The sequence below is a fragment of the Ruditapes philippinarum genome, unplaced genomic scaffold (assembly GCF_026571515.1).
Source record: "Ruditapes philippinarum isolate M1 unplaced genomic scaffold, ASM2657151v2 ctg672_1_1_1_1, whole genome shotgun sequence".
Classification (NCBI taxonomy): Eukaryota; Metazoa; Mollusca; class Bivalvia; order Venerida; family Veneridae; genus Ruditapes; species Ruditapes philippinarum.
The window spans coordinates 2,853-22,946 of NW_026866363.1; the positions used below are offsets into that span (position 1 = coordinate 2,853).

The 20,094-nt window shown below is 33.0% G+C and overlaps 1 protein-coding gene across 2 annotated transcripts in view; it reads left to right on the plus strand.

The window, feature by feature from the left end:
• The first annotated feature begins 2,707 nt into the window (after positions 1-2,707).
• Positions 2,708-20,094, plus strand: part of LOC132732278 (6-phosphofructo-2-kinase/fructose-2,6-bisphosphatase 4-like) — a 38,236-nt gene continuing 20,849 nt past the window's right edge. The window contains exons 1-8 of one of the 2 annotated variants that reach the window (XM_060718669.1): positions 2,708-2,862; positions 4,336-4,519; positions 7,976-8,049; positions 10,974-11,045; positions 11,586-11,732; positions 12,336-12,440; positions 12,831-12,872; positions 13,360-13,447. In XM_060718669.1, coding sequence (XP_060574652.1) covers positions 4,369-4,519; positions 7,976-8,049; positions 10,974-11,045; positions 11,586-11,732; positions 12,336-12,440; positions 12,831-12,872; positions 13,360-13,447 — 679 coding nt within the window. In that variant the 5' untranslated portion in view covers positions 2,708-2,862; positions 4,336-4,368. The remainder of the gene's footprint in view (positions 2,863-4,335; positions 4,520-7,975; positions 8,050-10,973; positions 11,046-11,585; positions 11,733-12,335; positions 12,441-12,830; positions 12,873-13,359; positions 13,448-20,094) is intronic. The other variant, XM_060718668.1, reaches the window with a different exon arrangement.

The window sequence follows — 20,094 nt, forward strand, 5'->3', positions numbered from 1 at the left end:
GCCAAAAATATATCAACTCTTGTCCTAATAAAAGTAAATTTGTTGAATACATTATTGTCACATTTGTAAGATACCCAAGGGGGGATTTGTTTTAAAAAATATTTTCATCTTGATGAATGATAAACTTTTCATAAATGACGGATGAAAAAATAATCAACTTTAGTAGCAAAAACCAAAATAGAAATTTGATTAAAATGTCAGTTTAATGATTTTAGTTTTAACACTTAAATGGGTTGTTCAATGGAAGAAGGGGTTAGATTTTCACTAGGTCATGATAGAAAATCTCTGCAAAATAGCATGAAAAGAGAGGTTCTGATGATAGATCAATGGCAAGAGAGGTTCTCATGATAGTTCAATGGAATAGAGAGGTTCCAATGATAGATAAATTAAAAAGGGAGGTTCCCATATTAGTTCATTGAAAAAGGGACGTTCCCATGTTAGTTCATTGAAAAAGGGACGTTCCCATGATAGTTCAATGAGAAAAGGAGGTTCCCGTGTTAGGTAAATGGAAAAGGGAATTTCCAATGATAAATCAATGAAAAAGGGAGTTTCCCATGTTAGTTCAATGAAAAAGGGAAGGATCCCATGTTAGTTCAATGGAAGAGGGAGATTCCAGTGATAGCTCAATGGAAAAGGGAGGTACCCATATAATAGATCAATAAAAACTGAAATAAATTGATAAGAATGCAGATTTGATTAAATAGCATAGATTTTTGCAAAATCATTCCCCTTTCTGACTTAGAAAGTTATGGGTTAATGCTCTGTCACTATAACCACTGAATATCAACTTTGTATTGCACATGTTATTCAGGATTAAAATTCTAGACCATAGCTTTATACCCTTAACTCTAGCATGGATATTTACAGTGGTGCCCGTGGCTGAGTGGTTAAGGTCATTGACTTCAAACCACTTTCCCCTCACCACTGTGGGTTTGAATCCCAACAGGGACTTTTGATTCTTTCATGTGAGGAAGCTATCCAGCTAGCTTACGGAACGTCGGTGGTTCTACTCAGGTGCCCGATCGTGCCTGAAATAATGCACAGAAGGGCACCTGAGGTCTTCCTCCACCAGTAAAGCTGGAATGTGCCAAATGACCTATACAGTGTTGGTGTGACATAAAAACCCAAACAAACAAACAAAAAATGGATATTTACAGAATTATTCCCCTTTTTGTGAACTGCACTATTTAAGCCTTTGTTTTGTAATCAGGCGCTGAGAAAAGTTCAATGCCCTTGATAATTTGTTGTCCCTCTTTGTGAACAAGCACTGAAAAATAGTTGAATATAATGTTTGTGTGACATTTTTGTTTGGTACCCTGTATGACAAAACCTGTTGAAGCTAGAAAACAGTTGCTGTAATTGAAAAATAAAAAAAGTTTATCATATTTGAATCATTAAAATTACCTCAATACGTGCATGTGAAAATTATATTACAACTGATCTGTTTCGAAGATACAGTAAAACTTTCATGTGAAGATCTTGCTTTTATCTGATAATCAGTTAAATTTTATTTTATGTCTGTCAAAACTGGCATACATGCAAATGACCTTAAAAGGAGAAGGTTACAATTTTCAAATTATTCATTTTTAGAGTAATGTTTATAACCAAAGTCGGGTTTGAGTAGAGTTGATATGACTAGCTCTGAAATGTCTTGGTCAAAATATTAAAGGCAAATTATGATAAATTTTTCCTTCTTTACAAAGTGCAAACAAAAGAAAATGGCATCAAATCTGAAAGTATTTGTAAAAAAATTGGCAAAATGTAAACAAAGTAGTATTTTGACTTCCATACTAAATCACTAACTGTACTAATTGCAAAAAAAGAAACAGAAGGAATAAACTGCTTAGGCAACTGGCCAATGAGTATCTTTTTGGAAACTATTACCTGACACCAAGAATCAACAGTAAAAACATTTCTTGGGCATAATGCCCTGCCCTGCCCCCCCCCCCCCCTCCTTTAAAAAAAATAAATAAAATATTATTTGGTTTTAACAAGCAATTTTTTATTACATATATATATTCAAAAAGCATAATGATGGAGTATGGAGTATAATGCATGAGACATCATTACTTCTGGCTAACCAAGTGTTAAGCAATAACTGTGTAAATGTACTTTGTAGCTCATTTATTTGATTATGTTTTATTGTAGGTGAATATAGAGTTTGGTTTTCTAAAACATGTGTTGTCATAAATATGAGAAAAATTTTTCATAAAAAAGTGTTAAATATACATGTATCTATTCAAAATAAAAACATTACCCACTATTTTTTAAAATGCTATATATGTGTTTAAAAGGCCTTGCTTAAATTGTTTAAGATGAGAAGAATTGTTTCTACTGTAGAGGTATCATATTAGTGTTAGATTAACTTAAAAGTACTTTTCTGATTCGTATTTCAAAGAAGTTTGATAAAAGGTCATTGAAGCTATGAAAATTTGTTTGAACCCCATGATTATATGGGAAATTACCTTTGCTGGGTTCTAGTTAATTTATTTAATATGACTGTTTCTGTTCACAAAACAGACCTACCAGTAAACATGATTTCCGGTATAATCATGGGGTACAAATAAATTTTTATAGCTTCCTGGTGCACGACTGATTACATTGGAATGGTCAACTTAAGATTGTTTGTACATCAGAAAAAAATCTGCTTTGCTGGGTTCTGGAGAACCAGACTGCAAACTTTGATAATATGAATGAATAAAGACTTTTTATTTTAAAATATTTCAGGTTATAGATGCCACAAACACTACGAGAGAGCGAAGGAAGTTGTTATCTGAAATTATCTGTGATAAAAATGGCTTCCGTCTATTCTTTGTCGAGTCGATATGTGACGATATCAATATTATAGAGGCTAATATACTCGTAAGATTTTATATTAATTTTGATAGTTATAGAAAAAAATATAATCACATTTTGTATGGGACTTATTTTTTCTGTGGATTGTTTTTTCTGTGATTTCTTTTCACTAAGGCAAAAGTTCCTGTCTAACAGTTTTTCATAAAAAAGTGTACATGAGGAATTCACAAAGCATAACTTCTTTATGTACAAAATGAATAACAATGAAAATTAAGGCTGTCATTTCATCACATTCTTGCAAGCCTAACTGCATTTATATTGTTAAAATACTATGAATGCTTCGGCATAAAATTTATACTTTACTACTTTTGTATATCCATAGAAATGACATGTGTTAAATTTATATGTTATACATCTGTTTGAAAGACAGGTTGTATTGCTGGATCACTCCTGGTTTTGGGGTCCAGTTTTGTCCACAGCTATAATGCTTCTTTCATGCATTGGATTATAGTAATACCTGATATACAAATGTTCACAACATAATTATAACTCAGTACAAATGTTAAGTTCACCATTGTAAGGCAAAGTGTAGCAAGCAAAATTCTGGTCCCTGTGTAGAAGGTCAAAAACATAGAGGTCAAAGGGCAGATAAAAATGTATTAACAGATGTCTAGAATTTAGGGATTATAATCAAACATGTTCATTCATAATCATAAGACTGAGTCATACCTGGTAACCTGGTTGAAACAAGTATTAACCACTATGAGATGAAGTGAGGCACACATGTACCAGGTGTCTTGGATAAAATATCAGATCTTAGTCAAGGTGTGGTTGACCTAATATCATAAATTTAAAGTTGGATTTCCCAACAGATTTACATCATGTCTAACTTTCAAATACATTTTATACAAACTAAAGCATTTTGAAACAGTACTAACTACTAAGTGAATAAGAGTGTAGTAACTCAATGCAGTCCAAATATCACAAAAGAAAAAAAAGATTAACATTTTTTTGTTTGCTAGTTTGCTTTCTTCTACAATTTCTATTGATATTCTAAGAACTCAAAGGTCCTGTAACTCAAATTTTTTATGGTTTCATATCATAAATATGATGCTCAAATGAAGGTTCATCAATATTGTAAGTTCCAAAAAGCATTATTTGTAAAGATATTACTGAATTTACATTTCATGTAAATAAAGGGAGATAATTAGAACTTTATTTTCTATAATGTCTAAGCCAAATTTTTCAATAAGAAATGAATGCATTTATTTAAATGCATTACTATAATGCACATAACCATTTGCAGTACATATTTAACATATTCTTGGATGTTGTGGAAATTGTTTTAGAAGAATAATTATATACATATTTCGCTTAAGTGCTGTTTCATCTTTAATTACAACATACAGGATCTTTAAGAAATAATAAGAGTAACATTTAAAAATAAATATTTTTTGCCTTTTCTGTAAATTTAACTTACACACAGTTACTACAGTCTTTTGCTTAAACCATCAATATGATAATTTGATTATCTTACAGGAAGTGAAAGTTTGCAGTCCAGATTATCTAGGTATGGATAAGAATGAGGCTGTGGAAGACTTTATGCAGCGTATAGAACATTATAGACAGAACTACCAGTCCATGGACTATACCCACGATAAAGATCTATCCTTTATACAAATCTTCAACCAGGGCGAAAGATTCCTCGTCAATAAATTAGCTGGTAAGTAAATGATTCTTTAGCCTGCTGATAGCAACTGAATTTACCTGTGATTAACCAGTACAGACCAAAATCTGCCTGCATGTGGTGGTGGTGTTTGTAGATTTCACTTAGATCACAGCATTAAGCCACATTGAATTTACCAGAGCACAGTTCAGCCACTGCATCGTTACTGGGTAGACTGTCAAGCAATTTACCTGTACTAGTTGCCTTCACTTCCGCAAGGAACTGAAACTTTTGTACATACCAGAGCAGAGGTACAGTGCGAATGACTGTAGAAAAGATTTCATGATAAATCACAACGAAATTGACCTGTGCCGTCCAGGAATCGAACCTGAGTTGCCTGATTCACAGTCCAACGCTCTACCTATTGAGCTAACCAGACAGACTCTGCCAGCATGTCGGTTAAGAGTGTGTTCATGGTCTGCACTGTTTGATAGCAGTTAGTACAGATTTTGAAATTTTTCACCCAAAAATACTTATGAATTGTCGTCAGGATGCTTGTCTAGGTGATAGCTTGGATGAGTTCGAACATGGGTCATCCTGGATGAAAAACTAGGTCACAGGAGCTAAAAATAGAAAAATCTTGTTAACACTCTAGCGGTCACATTTTTGACACAAGTGTCATCAAACTTGATCAGGATGCTTGTCTAGGTACTTGCTCGGATGAGTTCGAACATGGGTCATCTCGGATGAAAAACTAGGTCACAGGAGCTAAAAATAGAAAAATCTTGTTAACACTCTAGTGGTCACAATTTTGACTCAATTGTCATCAAACTTGGTCAGGAAACTTGTCTAGGTAATTGCTCGGATTAGTTCGAACATGGGTCATCTCGGATGAAAAACTAGGTCACAGGAGCTAAAAATAGAAAAATCTTGTTAACACTCTAGTGGCTACTGTTTTGATCCAAATATCCTGTAAATTGGTCTGAAAGTTTGTTTTGATGATTTCTAAGTCAAGTTCGAACATGGGTCATCTCGGATGAAAAACTAGGTCACACCGCCCAAATATGGAAAAACCTTGTTAACACTCTAGTGGTCACATTTTTGACTCAATTATCATCAAACTTGGTCAGGATGCTTGTCTAGGTAATTGCTCGGATGAGTTCGAATCGCATGAAAAACTAGGTCACCGGAGCTAAAAATAGAAAAATCTTGTTAACACTCTAGTTGCTACTGTTTTGATCAAAGTATCTTGGAAATTGGTCTGAAAGTTTGTTTTGATGATTTCTAGGTCAAGTTTGAATATGGGTCACCTGGGTAAAAAACTAGGTCACACTGCTCAAATATGGATAATCCTTGTTAACACTGTAGTGGTCACATTTTTGACTCACCTGTCATGAAACTTGGTCAGAATGCTTGTCTAGGTAATTGTTTGGATGAGTTTGATGGGTCAGGTGAGCGATCTAGGGCCATCATGGCCCTCTTGTTTAATATTTTTCAACCATTGGCATTTTATGGAAAATATTATTTAAGATTTAACAATGAATACATGTAAAGGTATTTTGGTTATTTAGACAGCATGAATTAATGTTTCTTATTCACCTGTTAGTAAACCTTGAACATAAACTTCAAAGAACATTTAGTAAAGATAGGTGAATAACTGTATTTAAAAAGACACCGAAGTATAAAAATCAGGTACCCATGTAATAATAGAGCTATCTTTTTTTAACTGTTATGCATATTTAATTGCTACAAGTGTGCGTATTTTATGTATATGTTATTGTACAGGGAGAGAATTTCATGCTTTGTTATCATATGTTGCCACAATAAAACCTTCAAAATTTGATACTTTGCTTATATCAACATGTGTGTTAATGTTTCACATGACTTGTGTTGGTCTTCATAGAAACATAAATTTCATACCCCTCTCCAAATTTTATATTCTCCTACTGATACTACTTATTTTGCATAAAGTTAAAGCCAAATATAGGCTTTTTTGGTGTTTGACAAAACTGTTAATAAAATCAAACAGGATGAAACTAATATCACAAAAGGGTAAGACCATCAAACTGTTCTCTTTCATTTTTATGCCCCCACAATGTGGGAGCATATAGCGTTGCACTTCTCCGTCCGTCCGTCCGTCAATCCGTCAGTCCCGAAATCTTGTGAACGCAACTCCTCTTAAACCGGATGGCAGATTTTGCTTAAACTTACAGGGATGAACAACCTTAATGTGTAGATGGTAGTAAAGGAAGGAATTTTCGCTGCGACCAAATTTTACAGAATTATGGCCCTTTGTTGATTTTTTCACTATATACTATGTAGAAATTTTGTGAACGCAACTCCTCTTAAACCGGATGGCAGATTTTGCTTAAACTTACAGGGATGAACAACCTTAATGTGTATATGGCAGTAAAGGAAGGAATTTTTGCTGTGACCAAATTTAACAGAATTATGGCCCTTTGTTGATTTTTTCACTATATACTATGTAGAAATTTTGTGGACACAACTCCTCTTAAACCGGATGGCAGATTTTGCTTAAACTTACAGGGATGAACAACGTTAAGGTGTAGATGGTAGTAAAGGAAGGAATTTTCGCTGCGACCAAATTTTACAGAATTATGGCCCTTTGTTGATTTTTTCACTTTATACTATGTAGAAATTTTGTGAATGCAACTCCTCTTAAACCGGATGGCAGATTTTGCTTAAACTTCCAGGGATGAACAACCTTAATGTGTAGATGGCAGTAAAGGAAGGAATTTTTGCTGCAACCAAATTTAACAGAATTATGGCCCTTTGTTGATTTTTTCATTATATACTATGTAGAAATTTTGTGAACGCAACTCCTCTTAAACTGGATGGCAGATTTTGCTTAAACTTCCAGGGATTAACAACCTTAATGTGTAGATGGTAGTAAAGGAAGGAATTTTCGCTGCGACCAAATTTTACAGAATTATGGCCCTTTGTTGATTTTTAGTTTTCAACTTGTGGCACATGTAGTCCAAAAAATATTTGACCTAGAGTCATGAGATTGACAGAACAGTGGCGTGTGGGGGCATCCGTGTCCTATGGACACATTTCTAGTTATATGCCATTTGAAAAGGTCACAGTGTGTCAAACACAAAATTCAGGTTCCAATTTCCTGTGACCAAGGTCACATAATTATAGAGGTCAAAGGTCAGATATAAGTATAAGAATGCGCGAAAAGACCATTTGATGAATATGAATTGATGGATTTTAAAACAATTGTTTTATATCATGAGACTGAACATTACACACACAATCCTGGTGCAAATGTGCAAGGTCAAGGTCATTTGAGGTGATGACATGATGATTGTCCAGATTTTGTTTGCAGCATCTCCTACATGCATGGAGAGATTTAAATACGACTTGCTGGAAATTTTCAAAATTAAAGATATTTAACAATCAGGTCTAGGTCAAAGGTCAAGGTCATACATAGATGTCATACAAGTCTTTAAAGTTTTTGTAAAATTTTACTGTATGTTTTATTTGCAGGCCATTTACAAAGTAGAGTTGTGTATTATCTTATGAACATTCACGTGTTACCGCGGACCATTTACCTGACACGGGTAAGTAACTTTTGGTATGTTTAATGAATATGAGATATAAATGTGAGTGAAATTTACTTAAATACATCAGCATTGTTGAAATTTATACTGAAATGTGATAAGAAGATGTGCTTAGACGCCTTTATGACTTGAACATGTTTCATTTTTCGAATATTTTTTGTTTTTATAAATATAAGATTTTAGTTATTAAAATGTTTGATATCATCATCTTAGTTAAGTAGCAAATAAACTCCTAATATAATTTAATAGGAGTTAACCTGTTACTGCACTAAGGTAACGAACAATATGATCATTTTGAAAGATGCTTTGAAAAGGTAATAGTTATATAGCCTATATAATAGGTAAGAATAATTTAATGTGTAGTACATAATTATGTTCTTTCCTAAGCCTTTCCAGTAACAGGTTAAAAAGCATGTATTAAAGTTCTTGGACAGTTAATTATGTAACAAATTACAAGGAAATAACAAAGTTTTTATTATCAAATATCATAAAGCAATAAAATTATGGAGGAATATGGCAGTAGATGTATGATACTCCGTTTCAAGACGGTTCTTGTGGTGCCGCGGCCGAGTGGTTGACTTATAATCTAAGGATTGCTGGCAGCATGTGTTCAAACCCAGTCAGGGGCAAGCCATTGTTTCCTTGAGCACGCCTCCAGATTCATGTTAATTCTCATGAAAATTTTAAAATTTATTTAAAAGTAAAATATTGTAAGGTGAACAAATAAAGCAATTTACATATTGCACTCGGCACTTAACAATCCACGAAAATTAACAAAAAGTGGTCAACATGTGCAAAAACAGCCCTTACTGCCTTAGTAACACAGTAGAAATATGGTGATAAAATAATGCAAAATCAGTCTTTAACTGCACATAACATGCAAAATATAACTTGGATCTTGAATATCTTTACCTTTCTTAAAATTTAAGTACATTTTTCTCAAAATTGATTTTCTTGAGATATTTTGGCTCATCTGGAGGCGTGCAGCTTTAACTTAATTTTTAGCTCGACTTTTCTATGAAAAGGGGAGCTATCCTACTCGCCCCGGCGTCGGCGTCGGCGTCACACCTTGGTTAAGTTTTTCGTACCACCCCACTTTATTTCAGAAGTATTACAAGTATGGCTTTGAAACTTACCATACTTGTTCACCATCATAACCTCCATCTACAGACAAGAGTACATAACTCTGTCAAGGTTTTTGACAGAATTATGGCCCTTTTTTGACTTAGAAAGTGTATTGAGCTTGGTTAAGTTTTTTGTACCACCTCACTTTATTTCAAAACCATTGGAGGTATTGCTTTGAAACTGACCATACTTGTTTACCATCACGACCTTCATCAACAGACAAGAGGACATAACTCTGTCAAGGTTTTTGACAGAATTATGCCCCCTTTTGACTTAGAAAATACATTGAATATGGGTAAAATCCACTTATTGCCTTAACCCTTTGAGATATTGCTTTGAAACTTTTAATGCTATTTCACATCATTACCCCCATCTGTACGCAAGAGAAGGTAACTCTGTCAAGGATTTGTTTTAAAAATTAAGGCCTTTTATCGACTTAGAATCTTGGTTAAGTTTTTAGTACCAGTCCACTTTTTGACTGAACTGTTTGAGATATTAATTTGAAAGTTGGAATACTTGTTTACAATCATGATTCCCAAACATGTCCAGGAGAAGGTAATTCTGTCAAAGATTTTATTTGAATTATGGCCCTTAACTGTCAATGTTTTGACTTAAACATTTCAAACTTTGCTGCAGTGTTCAAGGGTATCACACAATTCAGTAAAATAATTCTTCACTAAATGTCTTAATGCTCATGGCCATTGTTCACTTTAAAAATACAGAGATTCTTGTATTGCCTTTTACTGCAAAAACTTTTTTTATTGGCAAGCAATAAAAAAGTCGAGCGCGCTGTCTTACGGACAGCTCTTGTTATGTCTGTAGTAGATTTTCTTATACTGTATGCAGATTATTTTTGTGCCCCCACAATAGTGGCGGGCATTTAGATTTACCCTTGTCTGTCCGTCCTTCCTTCCGTCCGTCCGTCCGTTCACTTTTGTGTCGCACGTAACTCAAAAAGTATTTGACCTAGAGTCATGAAACTTTACAGGAATGTTGATCAGCATGTGTAGTTGTGCACCTGGGTATTTTCGTCTGGATATTTTTAGTATTTTCAGAGTTATTGCCCTTGACTTAGTAAAATTTTGCAATTTTCAACTTGTGTCGCACGTAACTCAAAAAGTATTTGACCTAGAGTCATGAAACTTTACAGGAATGTTGATCAGAATGTGTAGTTGTGCACCTGGGTATTTTCGTGTGCATATTTTTAGTATTTTTAGAGTAATTGCCCTTGACTTAGTAAAATTTTGCAATTTTCAACTTGTGTCGCTCATAACTCAAAAAGTATTTGACCTAGAGTCATGAAACTTTACAGGAATGTTGATCAGCATGTGTAGTTGTGCACCTGGGTATTTTCGTCTGGATATTATTAATATTTTCAGAGTTATTGCCCTTGACTTAGTAAAATTTGGCAATTTTCAACATGTGTCGCACATAACTCAAAAAGTATTTGACCTAGAGTCATGTAACTTTACAGGAATATTGATTAGCATGTGCAGTTGTGCACCAGGTATTTTCGTCTGGATTTATTTAGTATTTTTAGAGTTATTGCCCTTCACTTAGAAAATTTTGCAATTTTCAACTTGTGTCGCAAGTTTCTCAAAAAGGATTTGACATAGTCAATAAACCTTATGGGCAGGTTGCTCAGCATATTTTAGATTTGCACCTGGGGTTTCGCTTTTGGATTTATCCAGTATTTGTAGAGTTATTTCCCTTGACTTAGTAAAAAGATTGACAGAACAGTGTTGCGGTGGGGGCACCCGTGTCCTATGGACACATTTCTAGTTTTGTAAATATTTCAGCATGGTGAAAGTATGATGAATCTTCAGGGTAGAATAGGGGGAGATAGTGAACTCTCCCCCAGGGGTATGGAGGTATGTACATCTGTTTTAGTATTCTCACCACTGTAGGTTCGAATCCTGCTAGGGACTTTGAAATCTTTCATTTGAGGCAGCTATCCAGCTAGCTTGCAGAATGTCACTCCTATAACTCAGGTGACCACTTGTGTCTGAAATAATGCAAGAAGGGGCAACCGAGGTCTGTCTTCCTCAAACAGTGACACTGAAAGTCATCTACATGACCTATACTGTGTTGGTGTGACGTTAAACCCAATAAAAAAATATTTAAAAAAAAATCTGTTTTGGTATTGTCATCAGAGTAAGTTTGAGTCCTTTCAGAAACTTTGAATTCTTCCAGCTATCTTACTGACTGACAGTGTTTCTACTTATTTATATATGTTTATGCTTTTATGTTAAGTACCATTTTACTTTTTATTTTATGATTTTGTAATATCTGACACAAATGTGTTATAACTTGGTAAAAGCTGAATTGCAAACACTGCAGGAAAGTTGGCTTAGATAGCATGGGTATAAATTGTTGTCACCAGTAGGCTTAGTGTTAATTTTGTTTTTCAGTATGCCAAAGAGCTTTCTAGGTTCGTGAAGAGTGAGAAGATACCCAATCTGAAGGTGTGGACCAGTGAGCTTACGAGAACAATACAAACAGCTCAGTTTATAGACGGCCCAAAAGCTCACTGGAAAGCTCTAAATGAGATAGATGCTGTAAGTTTTGTTATGTCATAACAGTTGTAATGTAACTAAATGAGCTGTGAAAGCTTTTAAATTTCAAAGGTTGGAAGATGTGATAAAGAAGTACATGTATCGATAATGTTTGTAAAGATGTTGGGTATTAATAGAATGAAACTTGAAGTACTTGCTTATCATGACAAGATACTGGTGTAAGACAAGGGCCATTATTTTAAAAGCTCATTTTTTAGAGTTATGCCCCTTTTAACTTAGAATTTTTGTAAAAGTTACATGTTAAGTAGAATAATTTCAAAACTAGGAAAGGTATCAAAATGAAACTTGGAACACTTGCTGAACAATTGCTTGTGACAATGGGCAGTTTTGAGATGAGGGACATTATCTAAAAAATAATATTTTTTGGTAATAATGCCCCTGTTTAACAGTCTATTTATAAAAATTGGTCATTGCCTTCAAAGAACCATGTTAATATCGCATGTAGTGCTCTTTAAACTTAATAGTATATGTGAAGGGTAAGTATTATTTTTTATAGGGTATGTTTTACTTTAAAGGTGATTGTTCAGGGTTGATATTTTATTTAAGAGTATAGTATTTGTGAAGACTTGATATTTTACTTTTAAGGGTATATGTGAAGGGTTTACGTATGAAGAAATTGCCGAGAAATATCCAGAAGAGTTTGCCAAGAGGGACCAAGATAAATACCACTATAGATATCCAACTGGAGAGGTGGGTAAATCAGGTTTATAAAGTTTTTGTAGCAATCTTTATTAAAATCGGAAGAATATTGAATGTTTGTAGCAATCTTTGTGACAAAAAGGGAAGAAAATTTAAAATTGTCCGAAAATCAAATTTTTTAAAAACAAGTGCATATGTTTTGATAAAGAGAGCTTTTACACTACAGGACTATTAGGTCATTTTATTTGTTATTTGTAAAATGATCATAAAGTTTGTTTTGACTCTTTTTTACAAATTTGTTGTTTTGAAGGTGAATCTGAAATTATATCAATGAACTAAAAAAACAAAATAAAGAATAAAGATACTGTGTGGTTTAGGAGACCTTCCTTGTTTAAAAATAAAAATTTATAATCATAATTTTTTTCATAACCTTTCTTTCAGTCATATCAAGATTTGGTTGCTAGATTGGAGCCTGTTATTATGGTAAGTCTATATTCTAATATACAAGATCAACGAATTTAAGGTTTATATTGTTACAACATAGAAGATGAAAAATACAAGTGACTTGAATTTAGCATTGATTTCCGGTAAACTCGGAAGAGACAATGATATTTTCAATTTGTCGTCATAAATTTGCATTTTAAATGAAATCTAAAAATAAAAAATATTGCAAATAGGCATTGATAATTTTTCTTATAATACTGAATGTTTGTAATGCCACTTATCACTGGATAATTGTGACCTTTATATATTTTTATATACACAACTGCTGTCATTTTATAAAAAATCTCACTTTTTTTTCTCTAAAAAAAAGATGCTTGCTGTATTATGAATTTGTTATAAACATTTTTGACTGGTTATAAGGCCCTATATAAATGTTTGTTTGCATTAATTTCTAATAAAACCGTTTATATAGGGTCATATAATCGGTCAAAAATCATTATAACTAATAATATAAATATTTGTATAGGAGTTGGAGAGACAGGAGAATGTAATGGTTGTCTGTCACCAGGCTGTGGCCCGATGTCTGCTGGCCTACTTCCAGGACAAATCCTCAGGTAATACTACATGTATAGTTTTATCACCTTTTACCATAATACTATATTAGGCTTAACACAGCCAATAAGAAAGTGACTATTTTTTTCATACACCCACTTCATAATGTGTCTGGGGTTGAACTGGAATTATATACCTGCTACATAGTGTGGCGGGGGTTAAACTGGTATTACTTTGTCAAGTTGGTCAGTCTGGACCAGTATCAAATAGGTAATGAATGAGCTTTACTCTGTCATTGACCTTAGTTTAAAAAAGGAGACCATATAGACGATCAGATTTAGTGTAGATTTTTACTGGTTTATGTAGAAAAATGGGACATAAAGATCAAAGAAAAAGTCTATAAAGTCTATATTTCCACCTATTTTCCCCATCTTGAATGAGTGAAATAATGAACAGTTATAAATTAATTTGTAAACATGGGTGAAAGATTTCAGGTTAAGAGTTTGTCATTCAAAAGCAATCTCTTTCAATATTGAATTTATTAAAGAAATACTGGATTAAGTATTTTCAAAGATTTTTAAGCTCAGTAGCTAATGGGAAGCTAAAGTTTCAAGTGTTTGGTTTTATTGGCTTTCATTGTGTTACTTTTTTCACCTCGTTACAAATTGTAATACTTCAGATAACTAAATCCTCTGTCTGTATACAAGTGTACGTGTGTCTGTTTGTTCATCAGCAGTGTATTTCTGATGATGTCTTTTTAATGTAATTATTGCAAATTTTCATAAAATCATATGTGAATGACCACATATTGGAGTGAGCAATGATGCATTATACTTAAGTTAATGAAAAGGATAGAGTTTAAATAGAGGATATTTGTTTGTTTTGCATGTAAGATCGAAATATAATTTCACTGAGTGAACACCAGATGCAATATTTTCACGAGTGGCGTAGCCACGAGTGAAAATATAATAGCTGGTGTTCACGAATGAAATATATTTTAATCTTATATGTAAAACAAATAAATTTTCTTTTTATTTCATGCTTTTCAATTGATTTTAAGTATTTTTTACTGATTTTGCCGCGTTACGTCGCGCATTCTCCTTTGTGACGTCATCACATCATGACGTCACATCATTAATTTTGAAATATAGTTCTGTTAAATTTTGTCAAATTTTGTTACATTTTTAACATGATGTATGGTGACATCGACTTTCTTTTCCTAAAGAAGCAAAATTTACGCATGACAGCATTTATTTCTGCCTGTTATTCCATTTGGTTATGATTTTCTATTCATCCGCATTCAGATATAGTCCGGCTACAGTGAAAATTATATTTTATAAATTTCACTAGTGGTTTATCAGAATATAATCATCTGATATATTACAATAAAACACTGAAAAGCATGAAATAAAAAAGTTTAATTTGTTTATTTTAGGGAATAAATCTTAGACAAAAGTTTTCTGGGGTTTTTTTGTTATTTAAAGTGTATATTATCAACAGATTATAACAGTAATTGTATTTAAATGAATGTTTACATTATCATGGACATATTTATATATTTGCAATATGTTATAGTTTGTTGTGCACATACTATATCCTTCACTTTGGGCATATTGACAACACTAGTGGGTATTGCTTGGCACTTTCAAAAATGGGATTTTTTTACCTATAATAAACAGGCTCCCATCTTTGGCATGTTTACTTCATTTTGTATTCATAAAAATATTTTGTTTGGTTGTTAAATTTCTGTAGATAATTTTTGCATTGGAAAAGATTAGATTTTTGTGTACCAGTACTGAACAAGGAGGAAAAAAAAAAAATGTTTGCATCCAAGTCCTGAGCTCAAAAAATATTTGTTTCGATCACTCACAGGCTGTCAGTTTGGCCTATTCATTTTCCTAGTACATGTGAAGTAGTATTTTCAAGGTACCTAACCATAGGAGTGCTTAGATTGTTTCTTAGATTAAAGTATTTAGTTACACTTTTTGAAGAATAATAGGAACTATCCTCATGACTGGCATTTGCAGGGTTGGTGTTGGTTAACTTTTTTGGTTAGGTTTTTGATTATGGTCTTTAACTTCAATACTTATAACATTGAAACTTTATATGCGGAAACACCTTGATTAATTGTATCTGCCACATCCATTTTCTGGTCCAAAGGTCAAGGTCACTGGGACTTCAGTCAAGGTCACTGGGACTTGTAATAACAAAACATGAAATTGCCCATTAAAGCATGTGCATTGATCTAGGAGGTTTAACATTATATTCAGGTCATAAGGTCAAAGGTCAGGGTCACTGGTACTTGTAATATGATAACATAAAACTAGCCAAAAAACCAAAGTGCATTCATAGAGGAACCTCAAACTTTGTATGAAGATGCAACTTGATGACTCAAATCCAACATAGTCATTTCTGGTCAAATGGTGAAAGGTCAATGTGCTTTACACTAAGAAAATGTGCAGTTTACTACATAGCACTTAGAAAAATGCCAGCCTCTACTCAGACAATTCTTTTTTATATTCCTTGTATGTCTGTTTGTTTGTTAAGTTCGTTTCTTTAAATCCCCATCTTTTAAGTTACATACATGTGGACAACAGCTTCATTTTGCCATAAAATTCTGCCACATAATTATAAATTGAATTTTTTTGTATATTTATAACCTTGACTCCTATGTGATTTTGACCATTAAGATCAAATTTTCAAAATTCTGCTAAAATTTCATCATATTTATTAACACATCAGGGATGCGGGCATTTTGTAATGGTTGAACACATCTTGTGTGTTAATATCTGCAAATCATGCAAAGATGTAACACTCAAAATATGAAGAGCTAAATCCGTAACAAAACTTACCAATTTTAAAGAGCTTTGCTGTTAATGTTATCAATTTAACAGATATAGATAAAGCCAGAGTTTTATCTTGAGATATTTATTATTTAAATGTGTTTGTCATGTTTTTTGACAGTAAAAATAAAAAGCACATGAATTCAGTTTTATCTGTTGCTTGGGCCAAAGTATTCATCCTTACCATTATTTGAATTGAAATGTGTTTTTCTTGTCCGCCGTGTCACTAATACCTATGTATCATTCATCCCATAACAGAGGAAATCCCCTATGTTCCTGTCCCTCAACAATCGTTAGTGAAAATGAAGTTGACGGGAAATGGTGAATGTGAAATGGAAATCGTGCCGTTACTCAGGTATTGTCCCCGGAAACGCAAGAATATCTGGATATAGATGTGTATTTATATGTACACATTCTGTCTTATCATGTTACATACATTTTAGATGCAGGCAGTGAACATGGAGTAAAGTACAGGGGACATATTTATAACAGGAAATCTGAATTTTTATGATTTTTTTTCTCCTACCAGATATTGAAATCTAGTGTACCTGAAAACGAGACTTGTTGGTTTTTTACAGAAATTTCTTTTTTTTTTTATGACAGATATTTTCTTCTGACATAAACTCTTTGATGAAAATTTGATTTCTTTATTGTTCTTGTTTATTTCCTGTTTTTTCTCGATCTCTAAAACTAAGGATGTCAAATGTTTGTGTCCTATTTTACACATAGGGCCCTGAGAAGAAAGACATATTAATAAAAAAGTGTGTTCGAACCCATTGCTGTTGTACAAATTTTGTTATTGATGTGACTTTTAATTTTTATTTCGCTTCATTTTTTTTTCTTTTGTCTGTCAGGAAAGGGAGGGCTGTAGTAAATAATCAGTATTTCCTGTCTTAATGTTCAGATGTCTGTATAAAGTTTATACTAAATACAATGAAACTTTACGGGGGCGGGGCACTTTTTACAAATGTTATGTATTAACTACCGCTTGTGGTTGAGGGGTTAGAGTCGATGACTTCTAATCCAGTTACCTCTCTGGCGTGGGTTTGATCCCCGGGAGATGATTTGGTAGTTTAGCACGGAGGAATGTAGTTAAGTACTGGTGTAACTCTCCAGGAACGATGATTAGGAAACTACCTGCCTATATGACTGAAATACTGTTGGGAAAAGGCGTATAAAAAATGAAACAAATTATGTATTAACTCTGTCTGTTTTGATTTTGTAAGTCAAAAGGTATGGCCTTTAATTATGCTTTAAAACCCACACACTATTTTTGGAAATATTTATTGCTTGTAAGAGACCTGTCTTCTAATTAACTGTAGGTATACCTATTAATACAGTTTTTTTTTTTCCAAGTTATATATAATATATATTTCACCACTTTTGATTTGATGTGAGAAGGCTATCTGGCTAGGTTAAGAAAAAAACAGAAGGCCATTGGATCTTATAATATATACGACTCATGTGTGCTTGAAATAATTCATGAAGGGGTACATTAAGTCTTCTTCCTTTTAACAGTAAAGCTAAAAAGTCACTATAATGTGACCATTTACAGTGCCCTTTTAACTTAAAGCCAAGTAAAACATATAAAAACTTTTGGTTTTACAAATTCTTGAACATGAGTGTTACAATTTTGAGTAACTATGGATGGTAAACTGTTATGGAAGAAATAGCATGCCGTTTGAAGACGATAGTTTTGTTCTGTTTTTAGTCACACCAACACTGTTAAGGTCATATGGCCTCTTTCTAGCTTTTCCTGTGGAGAAAGGCTTCAATGGTGCCCTTCTAAGCATCATATTAGGCACAAGTGGGTACCTGAGTAGAACCACCAATGTTCCATAAGCTGGTTGGATAGCTGCCTCACTTCTAAGAATCCAAAGTCCCTGAGGAGAGAGAGAGAAAGAAATGGAGGGTCTACTTCAAGAGTATATTAAGAAAACTTTGTGTAACACTAGAAAATAAATGTCCAGCTGAAATTTTGCTAGCTTTATAAAGATTTCTAAGGATTTAATTTTTATCTTTGTGAATTTATTTTTGAAGACAAATAGCTTTCTTTCTTCACAAAAGAATTTTACTCAGAAATAGAAACAATTGCTTTTCTTTTCTTCTTTGTTTTTACTGTTTTGCTTTTAAGCTCACCTGAGCACAAAGTGCTTAATCTTTCATGATGTTTAGGATTTCAGATTGATATGGGTCAAGGTCATTAAGACTTTAAATAGATTTTTTTCTTATTTTTGCATAGTAAGGTCACCGTTTCAAGCCTTGTTAAAGCAACATCCGGGAGAGTTCAATTAGGTGTTGCTGATATCCTGGTTTATCTTTGCTTTTATCTATCTATATTTAATTTTTATTTTTGCATTTTATGCCCCTACTTGGTGCATGGGGGAGGCATATACATTTACGTATACAAGTCTGTCCGTCCGGCTGTTAAAAACCAGTGGGATATATAAAAAAAATTTTGGAAATACATGTATAGTGAATAGTATGATTCTTCACTGTGCAGGTTTCTTTGTTTTCCTAATAAAACAACAAGTATTATTATATAAAACAACAAAAAGTAGCATTTTAGATGTCAAAAAAAAGAAAAATGAAAAATAAAACTTTCCTTCAGAAAAGACCAGATTATCCAGATATTCTTGTAACAAAAATAGCTATGAACATTTACCTTTCCACTAGACACCCTACCTTCTCTGCATATTTTCACAAGTTCAATAGAATGATTTGGATAATTAGTTTTGTTTGTTTTTTGTGATATTAACACCTCTTGTATTTATGAATAGTTTTTGCACTGCTTCAGTGTAGTGATATGTGTGCTTTTGTTATAGAAACGTTGTTTCAATAAGTTAGCATTTTCAGCTGGATATTTTGTTTCTATTGAACATTTTGGATAAGAATTTTTGAGAGGCAATTAAAGTTAAAAATTAAAATGCTGAATTTTGAATTGCTTACATTCTTTTTTAAACGACGCCGACTGTGTAATGGTGGTTTTTTAATCAAACTATCAAACATATATGTTTTATAGGAAAATGCCCATGCGGGTAGGTGGAGACTCATATATTCATGTTTATATCTATCTCTCTATCTGTCAATTTAATTCATTTGATGTTAATGTTAAGTGAAACCCAAGTCCAAGTCCCATTCATGGTCCATCTATACTTATAGGAACTCCACTGTGTGACTGGACTAGAAATAATTTTTTTCTAGAGTTGCTTACCATTTGATGTTTATTCAGATTTGGTGGTTTGGATATATTGGTTATATGCAATACTTTAGATCATTTGCTTACTCCATTTTCCAGAAAAATCATTTTAATTGAATGTGCAAAAAGTCTTTTTAAGTAGTTAAACCCAAATCAGGCTAAGAACCCCTCACAAGATGGATTTTCAATTTCAGTATATTTCTATCATCTTTTTCACATTTTAAGAGTCTGAGTTTATTTATGAAAGAATTTCAAAATTTTTTGTTTCTAAGTTTTTTTTATGTAAGTAGAGCTCCTTTAATGTCCCATTCCTTTTCTATTTATAGTATACCTTCTTTACTGGAAAGGATAGAATTGCCTATGAAGCAACTCTATACAGTAACTTTCTTTACATTTAGCCGATTGGCATCAATTGATTAGAATCTACCACCCAGTTCTGTCCAGATTGAAAGGTGAACAAGTCCATTTAAGATATTTATATATGGTGAAATGTCTTAATTTTAGATTTCTGTAAAAAAAAAAAAATTATTAATTTTAAATGTACGCTCTTTCTCATTATTTAGGAAATTTCAAAATATGTACTGACTGAATGGCAAACAGTAAAGCCCAAGATCAGACTGCATTGATTTGTTGCCTTATCTAGCCCTGTGTAAATTCAGTCACCAAC